Source organism: Halichondria panicea, chromosome 3 (assembly GCF_963675165.1).
Source record: "Halichondria panicea chromosome 3, odHalPani1.1, whole genome shotgun sequence".
Lineage (NCBI taxonomy): Eukaryota > Metazoa > Porifera > Demospongiae > Suberitida > Halichondriidae > Halichondria > Halichondria panicea.
In genome coordinates, this window is record NC_087379.1 from 7,187,725 (window position 1) to 7,208,594 (window position 20,870).

Below are 20,870 nucleotides of genomic sequence, written 5' to 3' on the forward strand. Positions count from 1 at the left end.
CTTGTTTGACAACCTTCCTACATGATCTACAACACCAGTGAAGTACCTAGCTACCCTATACAATCCACACACTACACCCACGCACACACTAAAGGATTGAGCTGTGAGGCACAACTGTTATCCCTATATATCTACTCCTATAATACCACAAACCACAACACTGTACAAACAGTAGGCATGCACACATATAAAAGGATGAGCTAAGACCAACAGACTCAGTGGGAAAAACGCTGTGTTCATCTCATTCCGAAACCAGCTCCTATACAATCATGATCTTCTTCAACACTCAAACTATTGCTGTCACCGTTTTCCTCTTGATGTACTGTGCAGCAGGTAATACATTGTGATTGTATTTATATTACAGCTTAGAGAGCTCTCCATTGCCTCAGGTGTTCTCTCCAGAGGGGTGACGTACACGAGGTGGGGCCACAATGCTTGTCCAAGAGTGTCTGGTACATGCAAGGACGATGTACACAGGGAGAATGGCCGGAGCGCACTATAGTCACACAGGAGGTGGAGCCAACTATCTCTGTCTTCCAAATGACCCCGAGTACCACACCCTCAACACATATTCCTCAAATGTTTACTCTTGGATCTATGGCACAGAATACGAATATCCGATTGCTGGTAGTCATGATCACAATGTACCATGTGCTGTTTGCCATGCTACGACAAGGACAGCTAAAATGATGATTCCTGCCAAGACCAGCTGCCCTCCACGGTGGACAAGAGAGTACTACGGCTATCTACAGAGTGAGGGTAATTTTCCAGGCCGAGAACGCACTGAGTACGTTTGTGTAGACAAAGATCAAGTCTCTCTTTATGGATCACATGCAGACATTAATGGAGCCGTAATCTATCATGTGAAAGCCGAATGCCACGGGATACAGTGCCCTCCATACAAAACTGCGAACAACAGGGTACTTACATGTACCGTATGTACCAACTAAACATACAACAATGTATGAAAACACTGTACAATAGTAATAAGACAAAAATTAATGACTGTGCATGCATGTAAAGCATAAGGATGTAAACTGTTGCAGAGACTAAAAGAATTGTTGATATAATTTGTTGGAATGTTGAACATGCATGCTAGATATATTGTGTTGGATAGAATTAATTAATGCTAACACAGCAGTCAAACATACATCCAAGGTTCCTACGGTAACTGTACTTGTTTGACAACCTTCCAACATGATCTACAACACCAGTGAAGTACCTAGCTACCCAATACAATCCACACACTATACACCCATGCACACACTAAAGGATTGAGCTGAGGCACAAAGTATCCACTCCTAATCCTAATAATACTAATCCACAACACTGTACTATACTGTATAGGCACTCATATAAAAGGGTTTAGCTGACAGACTCATGTGAAAAACGCTGCATATACCTCCTTCCGAAACCATAAGTTCGAGTTTCTACAATCATAAAGTTGTTTATTGTTCAAACTATTGCAGTCACAGTTTTCCTCTTGACGAATCGTATGGTCCCAGCCAATAATGGCCAGTCACTAGCTGATCTCCTCCGCTCCTTAATCCAAGACGAGGGGAGTGCTCAGTTGATGCAGACGGCCATTGTGGAAAGCATTGATGGCCATGCACAAAGCTTCAGTCTAAACATTGTTGGCTGTGACACCATCAGCAGTACAGTTCGTAGCAAACTGAGCAGCTATCTGGAGGAAGTCTTTCCCGGTAGAGGCATCACCATCTCATGTGCAGCAGGTAAGATATTGTGATTGTACTTATATTATAGCTTAGAGAGCCCTCCATTGCCTCAGGTGTTGTCTCCGGAGGGGTGACGTACACGAGGTGGGGCCACAATGCTTGTCCGAGTGTGCCTGGTACACAGATGCTGTACACTGGGAGAATGAGCGGAGTGTTTTATAATCAAAAAGGGGGTGGAGCCAACTATCTCTGTCTTCCAAACAACCCCGAGTACAACACTCTCAACACGTATTCCCCAAATCTTTACTCCGAGATTTATGGCACAGAATACACAGCTCCAATTGCTGGTAGTCAAGATCACAATGTACCGTGTGCTGTTTGCCATGCTACGACAAGAGCAGCTAAAGTGATGATTCCTGCCAAGACCAGCTGCCCTCCAAACTGGACAAGAGAGTACTACGGCTATCTACAGAGTGAAACTATTAGAAGCGACTGTCAACGCACTGAGTATGTTTGTGTGGACAAAGATCAAGTATCTCTTTATGGATCACATGCAGACATCAATGGAGCCATACTTTATCATGTGAGAGCCACATGCATCGGGATACAGTGCCCTCCATACAATGCAAACGACGTACTGACATGTACCGTATGTACCAAGTAAGCATCCAACAAATATGAAAACACTGTAGTATAGTTACAAACTATATAATTATAAGGAATAAGGATTGTTGAACACATATTAACGTATATATAATATTAATTTTGTGTAAGATAGAATTAATATGATGTTGACTGCAATACTGTATGGTCTAGCTGGCAGTGAACTGAATGACTAAACTAAAATTGAGTCAAAAATACTCTACACAACAATGATGTACATCATGTGATGCTTAATGACTATATACACCTGCCATGCACACATGCAGAGGGACACAATCTCAAGAGTAGAATACCAACACATACGTGCATGCATGTACCTTCCTACATTAAATACAAGGTTCCTACAGTAACTGTGTTACCTGACAACCTTCCTACATGATCTACAACACCAGTGAAGTACTAATATTAAATACACTACGCACAAAATAAAGGGTTGAGCTGAGGCAAAAACAGGATACCTTTATAATAATTATTATACAGTCTATTATTATACTATACTATAATAAACATTGTACATACAATAGGCACTCATATAAAAGGTTGAGCTGAGACACACAGACTCAGCGTGACAAATATTGCGTTTCATCTCATCATTCTAAAACCAAAGGTTCAAGCTTCTAAAATCATGAAGTTCTTCATAGTTCAAACTATTGCTGTCACGGTTTTCCTCTTGACAAATAGTATGGTCCCAGCAAATGGTGGCCAGTCGCTAGCTGACCTCCTCCGCTCCTTAATACAAGACGAGGAGAGTGCTCAGTTGATGCAGACAGCCATCGTGAAAAGCATCGATAGCCGTGCACAAAGCTTCAGTCTAAACATTGTTGGCTGTGACACCATCAGCAGTACAGTTCGTAGTAAACTGAACAACTATCTGGAGGAAGTGTTCCCCGGTAGAGGCATCACCATCTCATGTGCAGCAGGTAAGATATTGTGATTGTACTTATACTATACAGCTTAGAGAGCTCTCCATTGCCTCAGGTGTTCTCTCCGGAGGGGTGACGTACACGAGGTGGGGCCACAATGCTTGCCCAAGTGTGCCTGGTACACAGATGCTGTACAGTGGGAGAATGAGCGGAGTATTTTATAATAAAAAAGGAGGTGGAGCCAACTTTCTCTGTCTTCCAAATGACCCCGAGTACAACACTCTCAACACATACTCCCAATATTATCACTCCCAGATTTCCGGCACAGAATATGAATTTCCAATTGCTGGTAGCCATGACCACAATGTACCATGTGCTGTTTGCCATGCTACGACAAGGACAGCTAAAGTGATGATTCCTGCCAAGACCAGCTGCCCTCCAAGCTGGACTAGAGAGTACTACGGCTATCTACAGAGTGAGGCTAATCTCGGAGACCGTCAACCCTCTGAGTTTGTTTGTGTGGACAAAGCTCAAGTTTCTCTTTATGGATCACATGCAAACATCAATGGAGCCGTAATATATCATGTGAGAGCAGCATGCCACGGGATACAATGCCCTCCGTACAATGCAAACGACGTATTGACATGTACCGTATGTACCAAGTAAACATCCAACAATTATATACACTCTGTAAGTACTACAGTGTGAGTAAAAAAATTAAATGATTATATAATTATGGAGACTATATAGGATGTATGTTGGAAGGTTAATTGAACACATGCTAGAGTATTAGTGTAGGATTAATAATGACGATTGTACATGTTGAATACGATAATATTATATATTCACAGCTGTCAAACAAAATGTATGCGCAATAGTACCAGTTACACTATATATACAGTCACACAGTATGACCAGTACACTAAGGCCATAGCTACATAGTACAGACTCACACAATCTGAACAGTAAGAATACCAATAAGTATACATGACATTGTACCTTCCTATATTAATTATTCAATACAAGGTTCCTACGGTATAACCGTACTTGCTTGACAACCTTCCTACATGATCTACAACACCATGAATATTAATACACTACCCACACATTAAAGAGTTGAGCTGAGGCAAAACAGTATATTATATATACCTATATAATACTCCACTAAATACAATCCACAACACTGCATGCATGCACACATATAAAAGGGACCAACTGGTTTAGTGTGACAAATTGCATTCATCTCATTTTGTTCAAGCTTCTACAATCATGACGTTCTTCATTGTTCAAACTATTGCTGTCACGGTTTTCCTCTTGACGAATCGTATGGTCCCAGCCAATGGTGGCCAGTCGCTAGCTGACCTCCTCCACTCCTTAATCCAAGACGAGGGGAGTGCTCAGTTGATGCAGACAGCCATTGTGGAAAGCATTGATGGCCGTGCACAAAGCTTTAGTCTAAACATTGTTGGCTGTGACACCATCAGCAGTACAATTCGTAGCAAACTGAGCAACTATCTGAAGGAAGTCTTCCCCGGTAGAGGCATAACTATCTCATGTGCACTATAATCAAAAAGGAGGGGGAGCCAACTATCTCTGTCTTCCTACTAACCCTGAGTACAACACCCTCAACACATACTCTCCACACTATTACTCAAAAATTTCCGGCACAGAATACGAACATCCGATTGCTGGTAGCCACAACCATAATGTACGTACCATGTGCTGTTTGCCATGCTACAACAAGGACAGCTAAAATGATGATTCCTGCCAAGACCAGCTGCCCTCCAAGCTGGACAAGAGAGTACTACGGCTATCTACAGAGTGACGCCGTTTGGCCTGATCGTCAACGCACTGAGTACGTTTGTGTGGACAAAGATCAAGTATCTCTTTATGGATCACATGCAAATATTGATGGAGCCACATTATATCATGTGAGAGCCACATGTACCGGGATACAGTGCCCTCCATACAATGCAAACGACGTACTGACATGTACCGTATGTACCAACTAAACATCCAACAAGTATGGAGTATAATATACTTACAAACAGTAATGAGTATAATTATTATAAGAACAGTAAGGATATAAATTTTAATGTTGAACATATGCATGGTATATATGCATGCGGTATATTAATTTGTGTAGGATATTAGAATTAAGTTCAAGAATATATCTGTTGAATATACATGCTATGGTATTATTGCTGTGAGTTTGGTTTACACAACAATGATGATGCATGCACATTGATGCTTAATGGCGTTATGCGTACTTTACCTATACACAGAGGGACACAATCTCAACAGTAGAATACCAACACATATACGTGTATGTACCTTCCTACATTGAATACAAGGTTCCTACGGTAACTGTACTTGTTTGACAACCTTCCTACATGATCTACAACACCAGTGAAGTACCTAGCTACCCAATACAATCCAAACACTACACCCACGCACACACTAAAGGATTGAGCGGAGGCACAACCGTATCTACTCCTAATCCTAATAATACTAATCCACAACACTGTACATACAATAGGCACTCATATAAAAGGGTTGAGCTGAGACCCAACTGACTTGTGTGAAAAACGCTGCATATACATCTCATTCCGAAACCAAAGATTCAAGCTTCTGCAATCATGAAGTTTTTCATTGTTCAAACCATTGCTGTCACGGTTTTCCTCTTGATGAATCGTATGGTCCCAGCCAATGGTGGCCAGTCACTAGCTGACCTCCTCCACTCCTTAATCCAAGACGAGGGGAGTGCTCAGTTGATGCAGACAGCCATTGTGGAAAGCATTGATGGCCGTGCACAAAGCTTCAGTCTAAACATTGTTGGCTGCATGTGACACCATCAGCAGTACAGTTCGTGGTAAACTGAGCAACTATCTGGAGGAAGTGTTCTCTGGTAGAGGCATCACCATCTCATGTGCAGCAGGTAAGATACTGCATGTGATTGTATATGTATATTACAGCTTAGAGAGCCCTCCATTGCCTCAGGCGTTCTCTCCGGAGGGGTGACGTACACGAGGTGGGGCCACAATGCTTGTCCAAGTATGTCTGGTACACAGATGCTGTACACTGGGAGAATGGCCGGAGTGTTTCATAATCAAAAAGGAGGTGGAGCCAACTTTCTCTGTCTTCCAAACAACCCAGAGTACCACACCCTCAACACAAATCGCCCAAAAGATTATTCCCAGATTTCCGGCACAGAATACGAATATCCAATTGCTGGTAGTCATGACCACAATGTACCGGGTGCTGTTTGCCATGCTACGACAAGAGCAGCTAAAGTGATGATTCCTGCTAAGACCAGCTGCCCTCCAAACTGGACAAGAGAGTACTACGGCTATCTACAGAGTGAAAATAATGCAAGCAACCGTCAACGCACTGAGTACGTTTGTGTGGACAAAGCTCAAGTATCTCTTTATGGATCACATGCAAATATCAATGGAGCCGTAATATATCATGTGAGAGCCACATGCACCGGGATACAGTGCCCTCCATACAATGCAAACGACGTACTGACATGTACCGTATGTACCAACTAAACATCCAACAATTATGAAAACACTGGAGTACTTACAAACTATGAGAATTATAAATTGGAATGTTGAACACATTTTAACGTATAATTATATATGTGGAATTAATGTTGTGTAGGATAGAATCAATGGAATCTACTATGATGTTAAATACATATTATGGTCTTGCATTGAACTGAATGCCTAAACTAACAGTCTCTGAAATTGAGAACAAGTCAAACACACTCTACACAACAATGATAATGCACACGTGATGCTTAATGACTCCACCTGCCACACAGAGGGACACAATCTCAACACAGTAGAATACCAACACATACGTGCATGTATATACCTTCCTACATTGAATACAAGGTTCCTATGGTAACTGTGTTGCTCGACAACCTTCCTACATGATCTACAACACCAGTCAAGTACGTACCTTGCTATAATATTAAATGCACTACCCACACATTAATGGGTTGAGCTGAGGTACATGCAACAGAACACCTACACTCTATAATTATTAATTAATATTAACTATAATAATACTATAATATTAGACAACACTATATATGCGTACGCATAAAAGGGTTGAGATGAGACACACAGACTCAGTTTCATCTCATTCTGAAACCAAAAGTTCTACAATCATGAAGTTCTTCATTGTTCAAACTATTGCTGTCACGGTTTTCCTCCTGACTAATCGTATGGTCCCAGCCAATGGTGGCCAGTCGCTAGCTGACCTCCTCCGCTCCTTAATCCAAGACGAGGGGAGTGCTCAGTTGATGCAGACAGCCATTGTGGAAAGCATTGATGGCCGTGCACAAAGCTTCAGTCTAAACATTGTTGGCTGTGACACCGTCAGCAGTACAGTTCGTAGCAAACTGAGCAACTATCTGGAGGGAGTCTTCCCCGGTAGAGGCATCACCATCTCATGTGCAGCAGGTAAGATATTGTGATTGTACTTACTTATATTACAGCTTAGAGAGCCCTCTATTGCCTCAGGTGTTCTCTCCGGAGGGGTGACGTACACGAGGTGGGGCCACAATGCTTGTCCAAGTGTGTCTGGTACAAAGATGCTGTACACTGGGAGAATGAGCGGAGTATTTTACAATAGAAAAGGAGGTGGAGCCAACTTTCTCTGTCTTCCAAACAACCCAGAGTACCACACCCTCAACACAAATCGCCCAACATATTATTCCCTGATTTCCGGCACAGAATACGAATCTCCAATTGCTGGTAGTCATGACCACAATGTACCGTGTGCTGTTTGCCATGCTACGACAAGAGCAGCTAAAGTAATGATTCCTGCCAAGACCAGCTGCCCTCCAAACTGGACAAGAGAGTACTACGGCTATCTAGAGAGCGAGGGTAATTGGAACGATCGTCAACGCACTGAGTACGTTTGTGTGGACAAAGCTCAAGTATCTCTTTATGGATCACATGCAAATATCAATGGAGCCGTAATATATCATGTGAGAGCCACATGCACCGGGATACAGTGCCCTCCATACAATGCAAACGACGTACTGACATGTACCGTATGTACCAACTAAACATCAAACAATTATGAAAACACTGGAGTACTTACAAACTATGAGAATTATAAATTGGAATGTTGAACACATTTTAACGTATAATTATATATGTGGTATTAATGTTGTGTAGGATAGAATCAATGGAATCTACAATACATGTACATATGGTCTTGCATTGAACTGAATGACTAAACTAACAGTCTCAGAAATTGAGAACAAGTCAAACACACTACACAACAATGATAATGCACACATGTGATGCTTAATGACTCCACCTGCCACACAGAGGGACACAATCTCAACAGTAGAATACCAACACACACATACGTGCATGTACCTTCCTACATTGAATACAAAGTTCCTACGGTAACTGTACTTGCTTGACAACCTTCCTACAGGATCCACAACACCAGTCAAGTACGTACCTTGCTAATATTAAATGCACTACCCACACATTAAAGGGTTGAGCTGAGGTACATGCAACAGAACACCTACACTCTATAATTATTAATTAATATTAACTATAATAATACTATAATATTAGACAACACTATAATTATATGCGTACGCATAAAAGGGTTGAGATGAGACACACAGACTCAGTTTCATCTCATTCTGAAACCAAAATTTCTACAATCATGAAGTTCTTCATTGTTCAAGCTGTTGCTGTCACGGTTTTCCTCTTAACGAATCGTATGGTCCCAGCCAATGGTGGCCAGTCGCTAGCTGACCTCCTCCGCTCCTTAATCCAAGACGAGGGGAGTGCTCAGTTGATGCAGACAGCCATTGTGGAAAGCATTGATGGCCGTGCACAAAGCTTCAGTCTAAACATGGTTGGCTGTGACACCATCAGCAGTACAGTTCGTAGTAAACTGAGCAACTATCTGGAGGAAGTGTTCCCCGGTAGAGGCATCACCATTTCATGTGCAGCAGGTATGATATTGTGATTGTACTTATATTACAGCTTAGAGAGCCCTCCATTGCCTCAGGTGTTCTCTCCGGAGGGGTGACATACACGAGGTGGGGCCACAATGGTTGTCCGAGTGTGTCTGGTACACAGATGCTGTACACTGGGAGAATGACAGGAGTGTTTTATAATCAAAAAGGGGGTGGAGCCAACTATCTCTGTCTTCCAAACAACTCCGAGTACAACACTCTCAACACGTATTTCCCAAATATTTACTCCCAGATTTATGGCACAGAATACACAGCTCCAATTGTTGGTAGTCAAGATCACAATGTACTGTGTGCTGTTTGCCATGCTACGACAAGAGCAGCTAAAGTGATGATTCCTGCCAGGACCAGCTGCCCTCCAAACTGGAAAAGAGAGTACTACGGCTATCTACAGAGTGAAGCTAATGCAAGCGACCGTCAACGCACTGTGTGGATAAAGAGCAAGTTTCTCTTTATGGGTCACATGCAGACATCAATGGAGCCGTAATCTATCATGTGAAAGCCACATGCCACGGGATACAGTGCCCTCCATACAATGCAAACGACGTACTGACATGTACCGTATGTACCAACTAAACATCCAACAATTATGAAAACACTGGAGTACTTACAAACTAAGAAAATAAGGATGTAAACTGGAATGTTGAACACGTTATATATATATATATGATTAACTTAGTTGATCAATATAGAGTTAATGGGGATGTTGAATACATGTTAATGATAACTTAGCATGGTCTTGCAGTGACTTAACGAGTCTAACAGTGTCAAAAAAATTCTTATGCACACTACAAAACAATAATGATGCACATCATGTGATGCTTAATAACTACACCTGCCACACAGAGGGACACAATCTCAACACATAATTATGTTATAGTTGTGACACATGCACGTGTGCCACATTGGATATATTGGCTCAGTAGTGACTTAGGCCCGAGGGCCGCAGGCCTCGAGGGCAAAGGCACTACTGAGCCAACTAGAGCACTAAAGTGCAAACCCTCGGCTGGTGACATGATTATGAAGAAACCAGAAATATAATGCAGTGCATATAGTGATGTTGTTATCATGTATGACTTGCACAGCAACTCAGGAGCAATCAAACTAAACCAGACTGGAGGCATGCTGAAACATTTGAGAACAGGATAGATATATGCACTGTGGATTAGGATCACAGTAAAGAAGCCTGGAGTCTCAGAGAAGTATGGCTCCAGGTTCTGCATGGAGTAGGCTCCAGGTTCTGCATGGAGTAGGATCCCAGTCAGCAGCAGGAGCTATAATTCAAGCTTCTACTTTAGTGACCCTGTTCCTTGTTCCTAGTAATTATACAGCTTTCTACTTTAGTGACCCTGTTCCATTGTTCTTGGTACAGAATCACTTCAGTTATAAGTAACGCATGTGCAAGTTCTGTTCAAGCTACATTTGCTCGCTTTTATTAGACAAAGAAGCTTTAACACCGATAGCTGCCACTATCAAAAGTACTAACTTGTTGTGTGGAGGCTACTCGTGCTGTAAACGCAGTGCTAGAACATCCAGGTAAGCAGACCTAGTCACAAGCTTATTCAAGCTTCTTAGCTTTTGCTCGAAAAAGAAGCTTTAACATCATAATCTGCCTCTATTTAAACCAAGATATTGTTATGTGAAGGCTACCTATGCTGCAAACGCAGCGCTATGGCATCCAGGTGAGTAGATATACTCATGACAAACAGACAAACAAACAAACAAACAAACAAACCAACAGACTACTATACCCGTGGCCGCCCACGCGCGCCTCGGGTAATAATTATATCCAATGTGCGCACAAGTGAGCTGTGTAACAACTGCATTCCTTGTGCATTCCTTTCCGTGTACACATCACTCCTTTTATAGGACAACTAGTTTCAACTACTTGTGGTGGCTGTGGAATGCACCAGACGCATGAAAAACGTTATCTGCCTACCACTGAATCTGTTTAACAGTGTTATACTATAAAAGGGACCGTTTCAGGTTACTGGGTGGACGGTGGGCTTTAGGTAACTTCAGCCATACTGTGCCAGTATCTAGATAGTGGCACAGTTCAAGGCTTGACCTGTGCCATATGGCAGATATTGGCACAGTGTTTCCTTTGATCTGCCCACTCAAAATAAAATGCAACAAGTGCATGTATACCTTCCTACATTTCATACAAGGTTCCTACGGTAACTGTACTTGTTTGACAACCTTCCTACATGATCTACAACACCAGTGAAGCACCTATAGCCTCCCTAATATTAAACACACTACCTACAAAATAAAGGGTTGAGCTGAGGTACAACAGGATTCCTACTCTACTAATAATTAATACCACAACACATACAGTACGTACACATAAAAAGGCTGAGATGAGACACACATGCATACTCAGTTTCATCTCATTCTTAAACCAAAAGTTCTACAATCATGAAGTTGTTCATAGTTCAAACTATTGCTGTCACAGTTTTCCTCTTGACGAATTGTATGGTCCCAGCCAATGGTGGCCAGTCGCTAGCTGACCTCCTCCGCTCCTTAATCCAAGACGAGGGGAGTGCTCAGTTGATGCAGACAGCCATCGTGGAGAGCATCGATGGCCGTGCACAAAGCTTCAGTCTAAACATTGTTGGCTGTGACACCATCAGCAGTACAGTTCGTAGTAAACTGAGCAACTATCTGGAGGAAGTGTTTCCCGGTAGAGGCGTCACCATCTCATGTGCAGCAGGTAAGACATTGTGCTTGCTTATTACTGCTTAGAGAGCTCTCCGTTGCCTCAGGTGTTCTCTCCGGAGGGGTGACATACACGAGGTGGGGCCACAATGCTTGTCCAAGTGTGTCTGGTACACAGATGCTGTACACTGGGAGAATGAGCGGAGTATTTTTTTTCAAAAAAAGGAGGGGGAGCCAACTTTCTCTGTCTTCCAAACAACCCCGAGTACAGCACCCTCAACACAAATTCTCCACAATATTACTCCAAGATATACGGTACAGAATATGAACGTCCAATTGCTGGTAGTCATGACCACAATGTACCATGTGCTGTTTGTCATGCTACGACAAGAGCAGTTAAAGTGATGATTCCTGCCAGGACCAGCTGCCTTCCAAACTGGACAAGAGAGTACTACGGCTTCTACAGAGTGAAAACAATTTCGGAGACCATCAACCCTCTGAGTTTGTTTGTGTGGATAAAGAGCAAATTTCTCTTTATGGATCATATGCAAACATCAATGGAGCCGTAATCTATTATGTGAAAGCCACATGCCACGGGATACAGTGCCCTCCATACAATTCAAACGACGTACTGACATGTACCGTATGTACCAATTAAACATCCAACAAATGAAAACACTGTTAAAGTATATAGGATTTAGAAACAGTAGTTGTGTAGAATAATATAGAACGTAAATTGAAATGTTGAACACATTCTACATGTACATGTGTAGGATAGATTACTGAATGAATACATACATGCTATCATGGTCTTGCAGTGAAATTATTGTATGAAACAGAAATCAAACACAGATCATATACACTGCACAACAATGATGATGCACATCATGTGATGCTTTAAGCTTTAATGACTACACCTGCCACACAGAGGGACACAATCTCAACAGTAGAATACCAACACATACGTGCATGTACCTTCCTACATTAAATACAAGGTTCCTACAGTAACTGTGTTACCTGACAACCTTCCTACATGATCTACAACACCAGTGAAGTACTAATATTAACTACGCACAAAATAATGGGTTGAGCTGAGGCAAAAACAGGATACCTTTATAATTATCTATAATCTTATTAATACTAACAATACTATAACAATAATATTAAATATTGTACATACAATAATAGGCACTCATATAAAAGGTTGAGCTGAGACACACAGACTCAGCGTGACAAATATTGCGTTTCATCTCATCATTCTGAAACCAAAAGTTCTACAATCATGAAGTTTTTCGTAGTTCAAGCTATTGCTGTCACGGTTTTCCTTTTGACAAATCGTATGGTCCCAGCCAATGGTGGCCAGTCGCTAGCTGACCTCCTCCACTCCTTAATACAAGACGAGGGGAGTGCTCAGTTGATGCAGACAGCCATTGTGGAAAGCATCGATGGCCGTGCACAAAGCTTCAGTTTAAACATTGTTGGCTGTGACACCATCAGCAGTACAGTTCGTAGCAAACTGAGCAACTATCTGAAGGGAGTATTCCCCGGTAGAGGCATCACCATCTCATGTGCAGCAGGTAAGATATTGTGATTGTACTTATATTACAGCTAAGAGAGCTCTCCATTGCCTCAGGTGTTCTCTCCGGAGGGGTGACGTACACGAGGTGGGGCCACAATGCTTGTCCAAGTGTGCCTGGTACACAGATGCTGTACACTGGGAGAATGAGTGGAGCATTTTTTAATCACAAAGGAGGTGGAGCCAACTATCTCTGTCTTCCAAATGACCCCCAGTACAGCACCCTCAACACAAATCGCCCACCATATTACTCCACAATTTATGGCACAGAATACAAATATCCAAATGCTGGTAGTAATAACCACAATGTACCTTGTGCTGTTTGCCATGCTACGACAAGGACAGCTAAATTGATGATTCCTGCCAAGACCAGCTGCCCTCCAAACTGGACAAGAGAGTACTACGGCTATCTACAGAGCGAGGGTAATTATGGAGATCGCCAACGCACTGAGTACGTTTGTGTGGACAAAGCTCAAGTCTCTCTTTATGGATCACATGCGCACATCAATGGAGCACTACTGTATCATGTGAGAGTCGAATGCCACGGGATACAGTGCCCTCCATACAATGCAAACGACGTACTGACATGTACCGTATGTACCAAGTAAACATCCAACAATTATACACTGTAGTATACTTACAAACTATGAGAGTAAGGAAATTAAATGATTACGGAGACTAGGATGTATGTTGGAAGGTTGAACACATGCTAGAGTACATTAGTGTAGTATTATGGACTTAATAATGACGATTGTATGTTGAATACTAAAATTATATTCACAGCAGTCAAAAAATTGCATGCGCAACAGTATATACCAGTTACACTATATATACAGTCACACAGTATGACCAGTACACTAAGGCCATAGCTACATAGTACAGACTCACACAATCTGAACAGTAAGAATACCAATAAGTACATGACATTGTACCTTCCTATATTAATATTATTATACATTCAATACAAAGTTCCTACGATATAACTGTACTTGCTTGACAACCTTCCTACATGATCTACAACACCATGAATATTAAATACACTACCCACACATTAAAGAGTTGAGCTGAGGCAAAACAGTATATTATATACCTATATAATACTCCACTAAATACAATCAACAACACTGCATGCATGCACACATACAACAATTGGCTTAGTGTGACAAATTGCGTTCATCTCATTTTGAAACCAAAAGTTCAAGCTTCTACAATCATGGAGTTCTTCATCGTTCAAACTATTGCTGTCACGGTTTTCCTCTTGACGAATCGTATGGTCCCAGCCAATGGTGGCCAGTCGCTAGCTGACCTCCTCCACTCCTTAATCCAAGACGAGGGGAGTGCTCAGTTGATGCAGACAGCCATTGTGGACAGCATTGATGGCCGTGCACAAAGCTTTAGTCTAAACATTGTTGGCTGTGACACCATCAGCAGTACAATTCGTAGCAAACTGAGCAACTATCTGAAGGAAGTCTTCCCCGGTAGAGGCATCACCATCTCATGTGCACTATAATCAAAAAGGAGGTGGAGCCAACTATCTCTGTCTTCCTACTAACCCTGAGTACAACACCCTCAACACATACTCTCCACACTATTACTCAAAAATTTCCGGCACAGAATACGAACATCCGATTGCTGGTAGCCACAACCATAATGTACGTACCATGTGCTGTTTGCCATGCTACAACAAGGACAGCTAAAATGATGATTCCTGCCAAGACCAGCTGCCCTCCAAGCTGGACAAGAGAGTACTACGGCTATCTACAGAGTGACGCCGTTTGGCCTGATTGTCAACGCACTGAGTACGTTTGTGTGGACAAAGATCAAGTATCTCTTTATGGATCACATGCAAATATTGATGCAGCCACACTATATCATGTGAGAGCCACATGTACCGGGATACAGTGCCCTCCATACAATGCAAACGACGTACTGACATGTACCGTATGTACCAACTGAACAAAACATCCAACAAGTATGAAAACACTGGAGTATAATATACTTACAAACAGTAATGAGTATAATTATTATAAGAACAGTAAGGATATAAATTTTAATGTTGAACATATGCATGGTATATATGCATGCGGTATATTAATTTGTGTAGGATATTAGAATTAAGTTCAAGAATATATCTGTTGAATATACATGCTATGGTATTATTGCTGTGAGTTTGGTTTACACAACAATGATGATGCATGCACATTGATGCTTAATGGCGTTATGCGTACTTTACCTATACACAGAGGGACACAATCTCAACAGTAGAATACCAACACATATACGTGTATGTACCTTCCTACATTGAATACAAGGTTCCTACGGTAACTGTACTTGTTTGACAACCTTCCTACATGATCTACAACACCAGTGAAGTACCTAGCTACCCAATACAACCCACACACTACACCCACGCACACACTAAAGGATTGAGCTGAGGCACAACCGTATCTACTCCTAATCCTAATAATACTAATCCACAACACTATACATACAATAGGCACTCATATATAAAAGGGTTGAGCTGAGACCCAACCGACTTGTGTGAAAAACGCTGCATATACATCTCATTCCGAAACCAAAGATTCAAGCTTCTGCAATCATGAAGTTTTTCATTGTTCAAACCATTGCTGTCACGGTTTTCCTCTTGTCACAGTTTTCCTCTTGACGAATCGTATGGTCCCAGCCAATGGTGGCCAGTCGCTAGCTGACCTCCTCCGCTCCTTAATCCAAGACGAGGGGAGTGCTCAGTTGATGCAGACAGCCATCGTGGAGAGCATCGATGGCCGTGCACAAAGCTTCAGTCTAAACATTGTTGGCTGTGACACCATCAGCAGTACAGTTCGTAGTAAACTGAGCCACTATCTGGAGGAAGTGTTTCCCGGTAGAGGCGTCACCATCTCATGTGCAGCAGGTAAGACATTGTGCTTGCTTATTACTGCTTAGAGAGCTCTCCGTTGCCTCAGGTGTTCTCTCCGGAGGGGTGACATACACGAGGTGGGGCCACAATGCTTGTCCAAGTGTGTCTGGTACACAGATGCTGTACACTGGGAGAATGAGCGGAGCATTTTATAATCAAAAAGGAGGTGGAGCCAACTTTCTCTGTCTTCCAAACAACCCAGAGTACCACACCCTCAACACAAATCTCCCACAATTATACTCCAAGATTTATGGCACAGAATACTCAGCTCCAATTGTTGGTAGTCACAATCACAATGTACCATGTGCTGTTTGCCATGCTACGACGAGAGCAGCTAAAGTGATGATTCCTGCTAAGACCAGCTGCCCTCCAAACTGGACAAGAGAGTACTACGGCTATCTACAGAGTGAGGCTAATCTCGGAGACCGTGAACGCACTGAGTTTGTTTGTGTGGATAAAGATCAAGTCTCTCTTTATGGATCACAGAGCCCTCCATTGCCTCAGGCGTTCTCTCCGGAGGGGTGACGTACACGAGGTGGGGCCACAATGCTTGTCCGTATGTGTATGGTACAGAAATGCTGTACACTGGGAGAATGGCCGGAGTATTTTATAATCAAAAAGGAGGTAGAGCCAACTATCTCTGTCTTCCTACTAACCCGAGTACAACACCCTCAACACATACTCTCAACATTATTACTCCAAGATTTCCGGCACAGAATACGAATTTCCGATGGTTGGTAGTCACGACCATAATGTACCATGTGCTGTTTGCCATGCTACGACAAGAGCAGCTAAAGTGATGATTCCTGCCAGGACCAGCTGCCCTACAAGCTGGACAAGAGAGTACTACAGCTATCTACAGGGTGGCGCCGTTTATCCTGATCGTCAACGCACTGAGTACGTTTGTGTGGACAAAGCTCAAGTCTCTCTTTATGGATCACATGCAGACACCAATGGAGCCACACTTTATTATGTGAGAGCCACATGCAACGGGATACAGTGCCCTTCATACAATATAAACGACGTACTGACATGTACTGTATGTACCAGGTGAACATCCAACCATAATGAAAACATTGTTATACTTAACGTATTATATGGTACTAATTTTGTGTAGGATAGAATTAATGGATCTACTATGATGTTAAATACATATTATGGTCTTGCATTGAACTGAATGACTAAACTAACAGTCACAGAATTTGAGAACAAGTCAAACACACTCTACACAACAATGATGATGATGCACATGTGACGCTTAATGACTCCACCTGCCACACAGAGGGACACAATCTCAACAGTAGAATACCAACACACGTACATACGTGTATGTACCTTCCTACATTGAATACAAGGTTCCTACAGTAACTGTACTTGCTTGACAACCTTCCTACATGATCTACAACACCAGTGAAGTACCTAGCTACCCAATACAATCCACACTACACCCACGCACACACTAAAGGATTGAGCTGAGGCACAACTGTTATCTACTCCTAATCCTAATAATCCTAATCCACAACACTGTACATACAATAGGCACTCATATAAAAGGGTTGAGCTGAGACACACAGACTCAGTGTGAAAAACGCTGCATACATCTCATTCCGAAACAAAAAGTTCGAGTTTCTACAATCATGAAGTTTTTCATTGTTCAAACCATTGCTGTCACGGTTTTCCTCCTGACTAATCGTACGGTCCCAGCCTCAGGCGTTCTCTCCGGAGGGGTGACGTACACGAGGTGGGGCCACAATGCTTGTCCGAGTGTGTCTGGTACAAAGATGCTGTACACTGGGAGAATGAGCGGAGTATTTTACAATCGAAAAGGCGGTGGAGCCAACTTTCTCTGTCTTCCAAACAACCCAGAGTACCACACCCTCAACACAAATGCTCCACCATATTACTCCACAATTTATGGCACAGAATACCAACGTCCGATTTCTGGTAGTCAAGATCACAATGTACCATGTGCTGTTTGTCATGCTACGACAAGAGCAGCTAAAGTGATGATTCCTGCCAAGACCAGCTGCCCTCCACACTGGACAAGAGAGTACTACGGCTATCTACAGAGTGATAATAATGCAAATAATCGTCAACGCACTGAGTTTGTTTGTGTAGACAAAGCTCAAGTCTCTCTTGCTGGATCACATGCAAACATCGATGGAGCACTACTATATCATGTGAGAGCAGCATGCCACGGGATACAGTGCCCTCCATACGATACTAACCAAGTACTGACATGTACTGTGTGTACCTACTAAACATACAACGAATGAAAACACTGCCGGTAGAACTTACAAACAGTAGAATACAAGAACATTAAGAACGTAAATTGAAATGTTGAGTACATGCATGCTACAACTATATAATTACTTTCGTGTAGGCTTAAATGATCTATGTGAACAAAGCTCAACTCTCTCTTTATGGATCACATACAAATATCGATGGAGCTGCATCATACATGTGAGAGCTTCCAGAATTCCCTAAAACCTCCATGTTTTCCATAATGCAACCGCAAATATTTTAATGATATTCATAACGATGACGTAATAATTGTCATGAAAAGTCACAGAACCAGTACCTCACTTAAGTGTAGCCAATCAGCATGAATCCAAACAACATCAACAACACAAGGTCTTCTAGGTACGAACAATATCATTTACTGTATAAGCTAGATCATGCGTGCAAGTAGTGCAGATCTGTGTATTAATCTGGTCAGGTATATGACCTACGGGGATACAGTGCACTCCATTCAAGACTAACAGGGCACTGACATGCAGTCTGTACAATGTACCAACTAAACATACAACAAATATGAAAACACTGCAAGACTTACAAACAATTATTTTGTGTAGAGATATAAGAATTTTGAATATAATCATGCATGGTATTATTCTCTATTTAATGCTAACACATGCTGTATAGAACACCAACATGCATATGTACATGTGTCCCACTTTTTATAGGTTCCTATGGGTACGGGTAGCTGTGTTAGCTTAACAAGTAACCTTCCTACACACCAGTAAAGTACCTAGCTATACCTCAGCTACTAGACTCGATTCAAAGGTTTTTTTTCTATTGATGCTGTATGTACCTCTTTCCTCTGTGAATTCGGCCTGGAATCGAGGCTAGTACATACTACTCCACTATTTAACTACTATACTAACACATTACACACACTAGGCACACAAATAAAAACATCGAGCAGGGAAACACAAAATCGGTTCTGCCTTATGAACCAAAAGTTCGACTTTCTACAATCATGAAGTTCTTCATTGTTTCCATTGCTGTTTCAACTATTGCTGTCACAGTTTTCCTCTCGACGAATAGTATCTCATGTGCAGCAGGTAAGATATTGTGATTGTACTTATATTACAGCTTAGAGAGCTCTCCATTACCTCAGGTGTTCTCTCCGGAGGGGTGACATACACAAGGTGGGGCCACGATGCTTGTCCGAGTGTGTCTGGTACACAGATGCTGTATACTGGGAGAACGAGCGGAGTATTTTTTAATTAAAAAGGAGGTGGAGCCAACTTTCTTTGTCTTCCAAATGACCCAGACTACCAAACCCTCAAGACGCCCAAAATACCCCCAAGTGTGTTCTCCCATATTCATGGCACAGAATACGAAAATCCAATTGTTGGTAGTCATGATCACAATGTACCATGTGCTGTTTGCCATGCTACGACAAGAGCAGCTAAAGTGATGATTCCTGCCAAGACCAGCTGCCCTCCAAACTGGACAAGAGAGTACTACGGCTATCTACAGAGTGAAGGTAATTCAGGCGAGCGTCAACGCACTGAGTTTGTTTGTGTAGACAAAGATCAAGTTCCTCTTCCTGGATCATATGAAAACACAAATGGAGCGGTACTATATCATGTGAGAACTTCATGCATCGGGATACAGTGTCCTCCATATGATGTTGACCAAGTACTGACATGTAGCGTATGTACCAAGTGAACATCCAACAATTATTATAAACACTGTTACAAACAGTATAATTGTGTAGAATATAAGACAATTGTCATTATAAGGATGCATGAACACATAATTATTTTGTGTAGGATGGAATCTACAATACATGTACATATGGTCTTGCACATTGAACTGAATGACTAAACTATAAGAGTCTCAGAAATGATGATGCACATGTGATGCTTGATGACTCCGGCTACCTGCCACACAGACCGAGGGGACACAATCTCAACAGTAGAATACCAACACATACGCACCTTATGACATCATTATAATAGCTTCCTATAATAAAAACTTCCTTATATAGTTCATACAAACTTTCCATATTCATATATGATCTTCCTATACTGCAAGCTTCCTATTCTCCAAACTTCCCTATAATTCATACTAACTTCCTACAATTAATATATAAGCTTCCTGGAACAGTACTTGTTGACAACACTCCTACATGACCTATAAGGCACCAGTGACGTACCTAACCCTATACTCATAATAATATCCACGCACTACCGCACACTACCCA

General features: G+C 42.0%; 5 protein-coding genes across 6 annotated transcripts in view; 4 read left to right on the forward strand and 1 right to left on the reverse strand.

Moving 5' to 3' along the window:
- The window catches only part of LOC135334016 (threonylcarbamoyladenosine tRNA methylthiotransferase-like), an 86,916-nt gene that overhangs the window by 31,312 nt on the left and 34,734 nt on the right, over window positions 1-20,870 (forward strand). The gene's annotated exons all lie outside the window — the stretch shown is intronic.
- LOC135334010 (intermembrane lipid transfer protein VPS13D-like) overlaps window positions 1-20,870 on the reverse strand; it is a 56,004-nt gene that overhangs the window by 23,682 nt on the left and 11,452 nt on the right. The window lies entirely within an intron of this gene.
- On the forward strand, window positions 965-5,230 carry LOC135334026 (short-chain collagen C4-like). Of its 2 annotated transcripts, XR_010394178.1 has the most exons (3): window positions 965-1,733; window positions 1,790-3,259; window positions 3,318-5,230. XR_010394178.1 is itself a non-coding variant. In XM_064529062.1 (2 exons), the coding sequence occupies exons 1-2, from the start codon at window positions 2,965-2,967 to the stop codon at window positions 3,866-3,868; spliced, it is 846 nt and encodes a 281-aa protein (XP_064385132.1). In that variant the 5' UTR covers window positions 2,622-2,964; the 3' UTR covers window positions 3,869-5,230. The 2 variants fall into 2 exon arrangements, 1 of the variants encoding a protein (XP_064385132.1); XM_064529062.1 differs by lacking the exon at window positions 965-1,733 and having other exon boundaries at window positions 2,622-3,259.
- On the forward strand, window positions 7,221-8,482 carry LOC135334024 (short-chain collagen C4-like). The gene is made up of 2 exons (XM_064529061.1): window positions 7,221-7,674; window positions 7,735-8,482. The coding sequence occupies exons 1-2, from the start codon at window positions 7,302-7,304 to the stop codon at window positions 8,283-8,285; spliced, it is 924 nt and encodes a 307-aa protein (XP_064385131.1). The 5' UTR covers window positions 7,221-7,301; the 3' UTR covers window positions 8,286-8,482.
- LOC135334027 (uncharacterized) lies at window positions 14,628-17,098 on the forward strand. Its single transcript, XM_064529063.1, has 2 exons — window positions 14,628-16,366; window positions 16,419-17,098. Exons 1-2 carry the CDS (start codon window positions 16,129-16,131, stop codon window positions 16,895-16,897), a joined length of 717 nt encoding a protein of 238 aa, XP_064385133.1. The 5' UTR covers window positions 14,628-16,128; the 3' UTR covers window positions 16,898-17,098.

Coding starts and splice junctions, on each gene's coding strand:
- LOC135334026 (XM_064529062.1), top strand. CDS start 2,965: ATGAAGTTCTTCATAGTTCAAACTATTGCTGTCACGGTTTTCCTCTTG. Junction 3,260..3,317: donor CACCATCTCATGTGCAGCAG/GTAAGATATTGT, acceptor CCATTGCCTCAG/GTGTTCTCTCCGGAGGGGTG.
- LOC135334024 (XM_064529061.1), top strand. CDS start 7,302: ATGCGTACGCATAAAAGGGTTGAGATGAGACACACAGACTCAGTTTCA. Junction 7,675..7,734: donor CACCATCTCATGTGCAGCAG/GTAAGATATTGT, acceptor CTATTGCCTCAG/GTGTTCTCTCCGGAGGGGTG.
- LOC135334027 (XM_064529063.1), top strand. CDS start 16,129: ATGGTCCCAGCCAATGGTGGCCAGTCGCTAGCTGACCTCCTCCGCTCC. Junction 16,367..16,418: donor CACCATCTCATGTGCAGCAG/GTAAGACATTGT, acceptor CCGTTGCCTCAG/GTGTTCTCTCCGGAGGGGTG.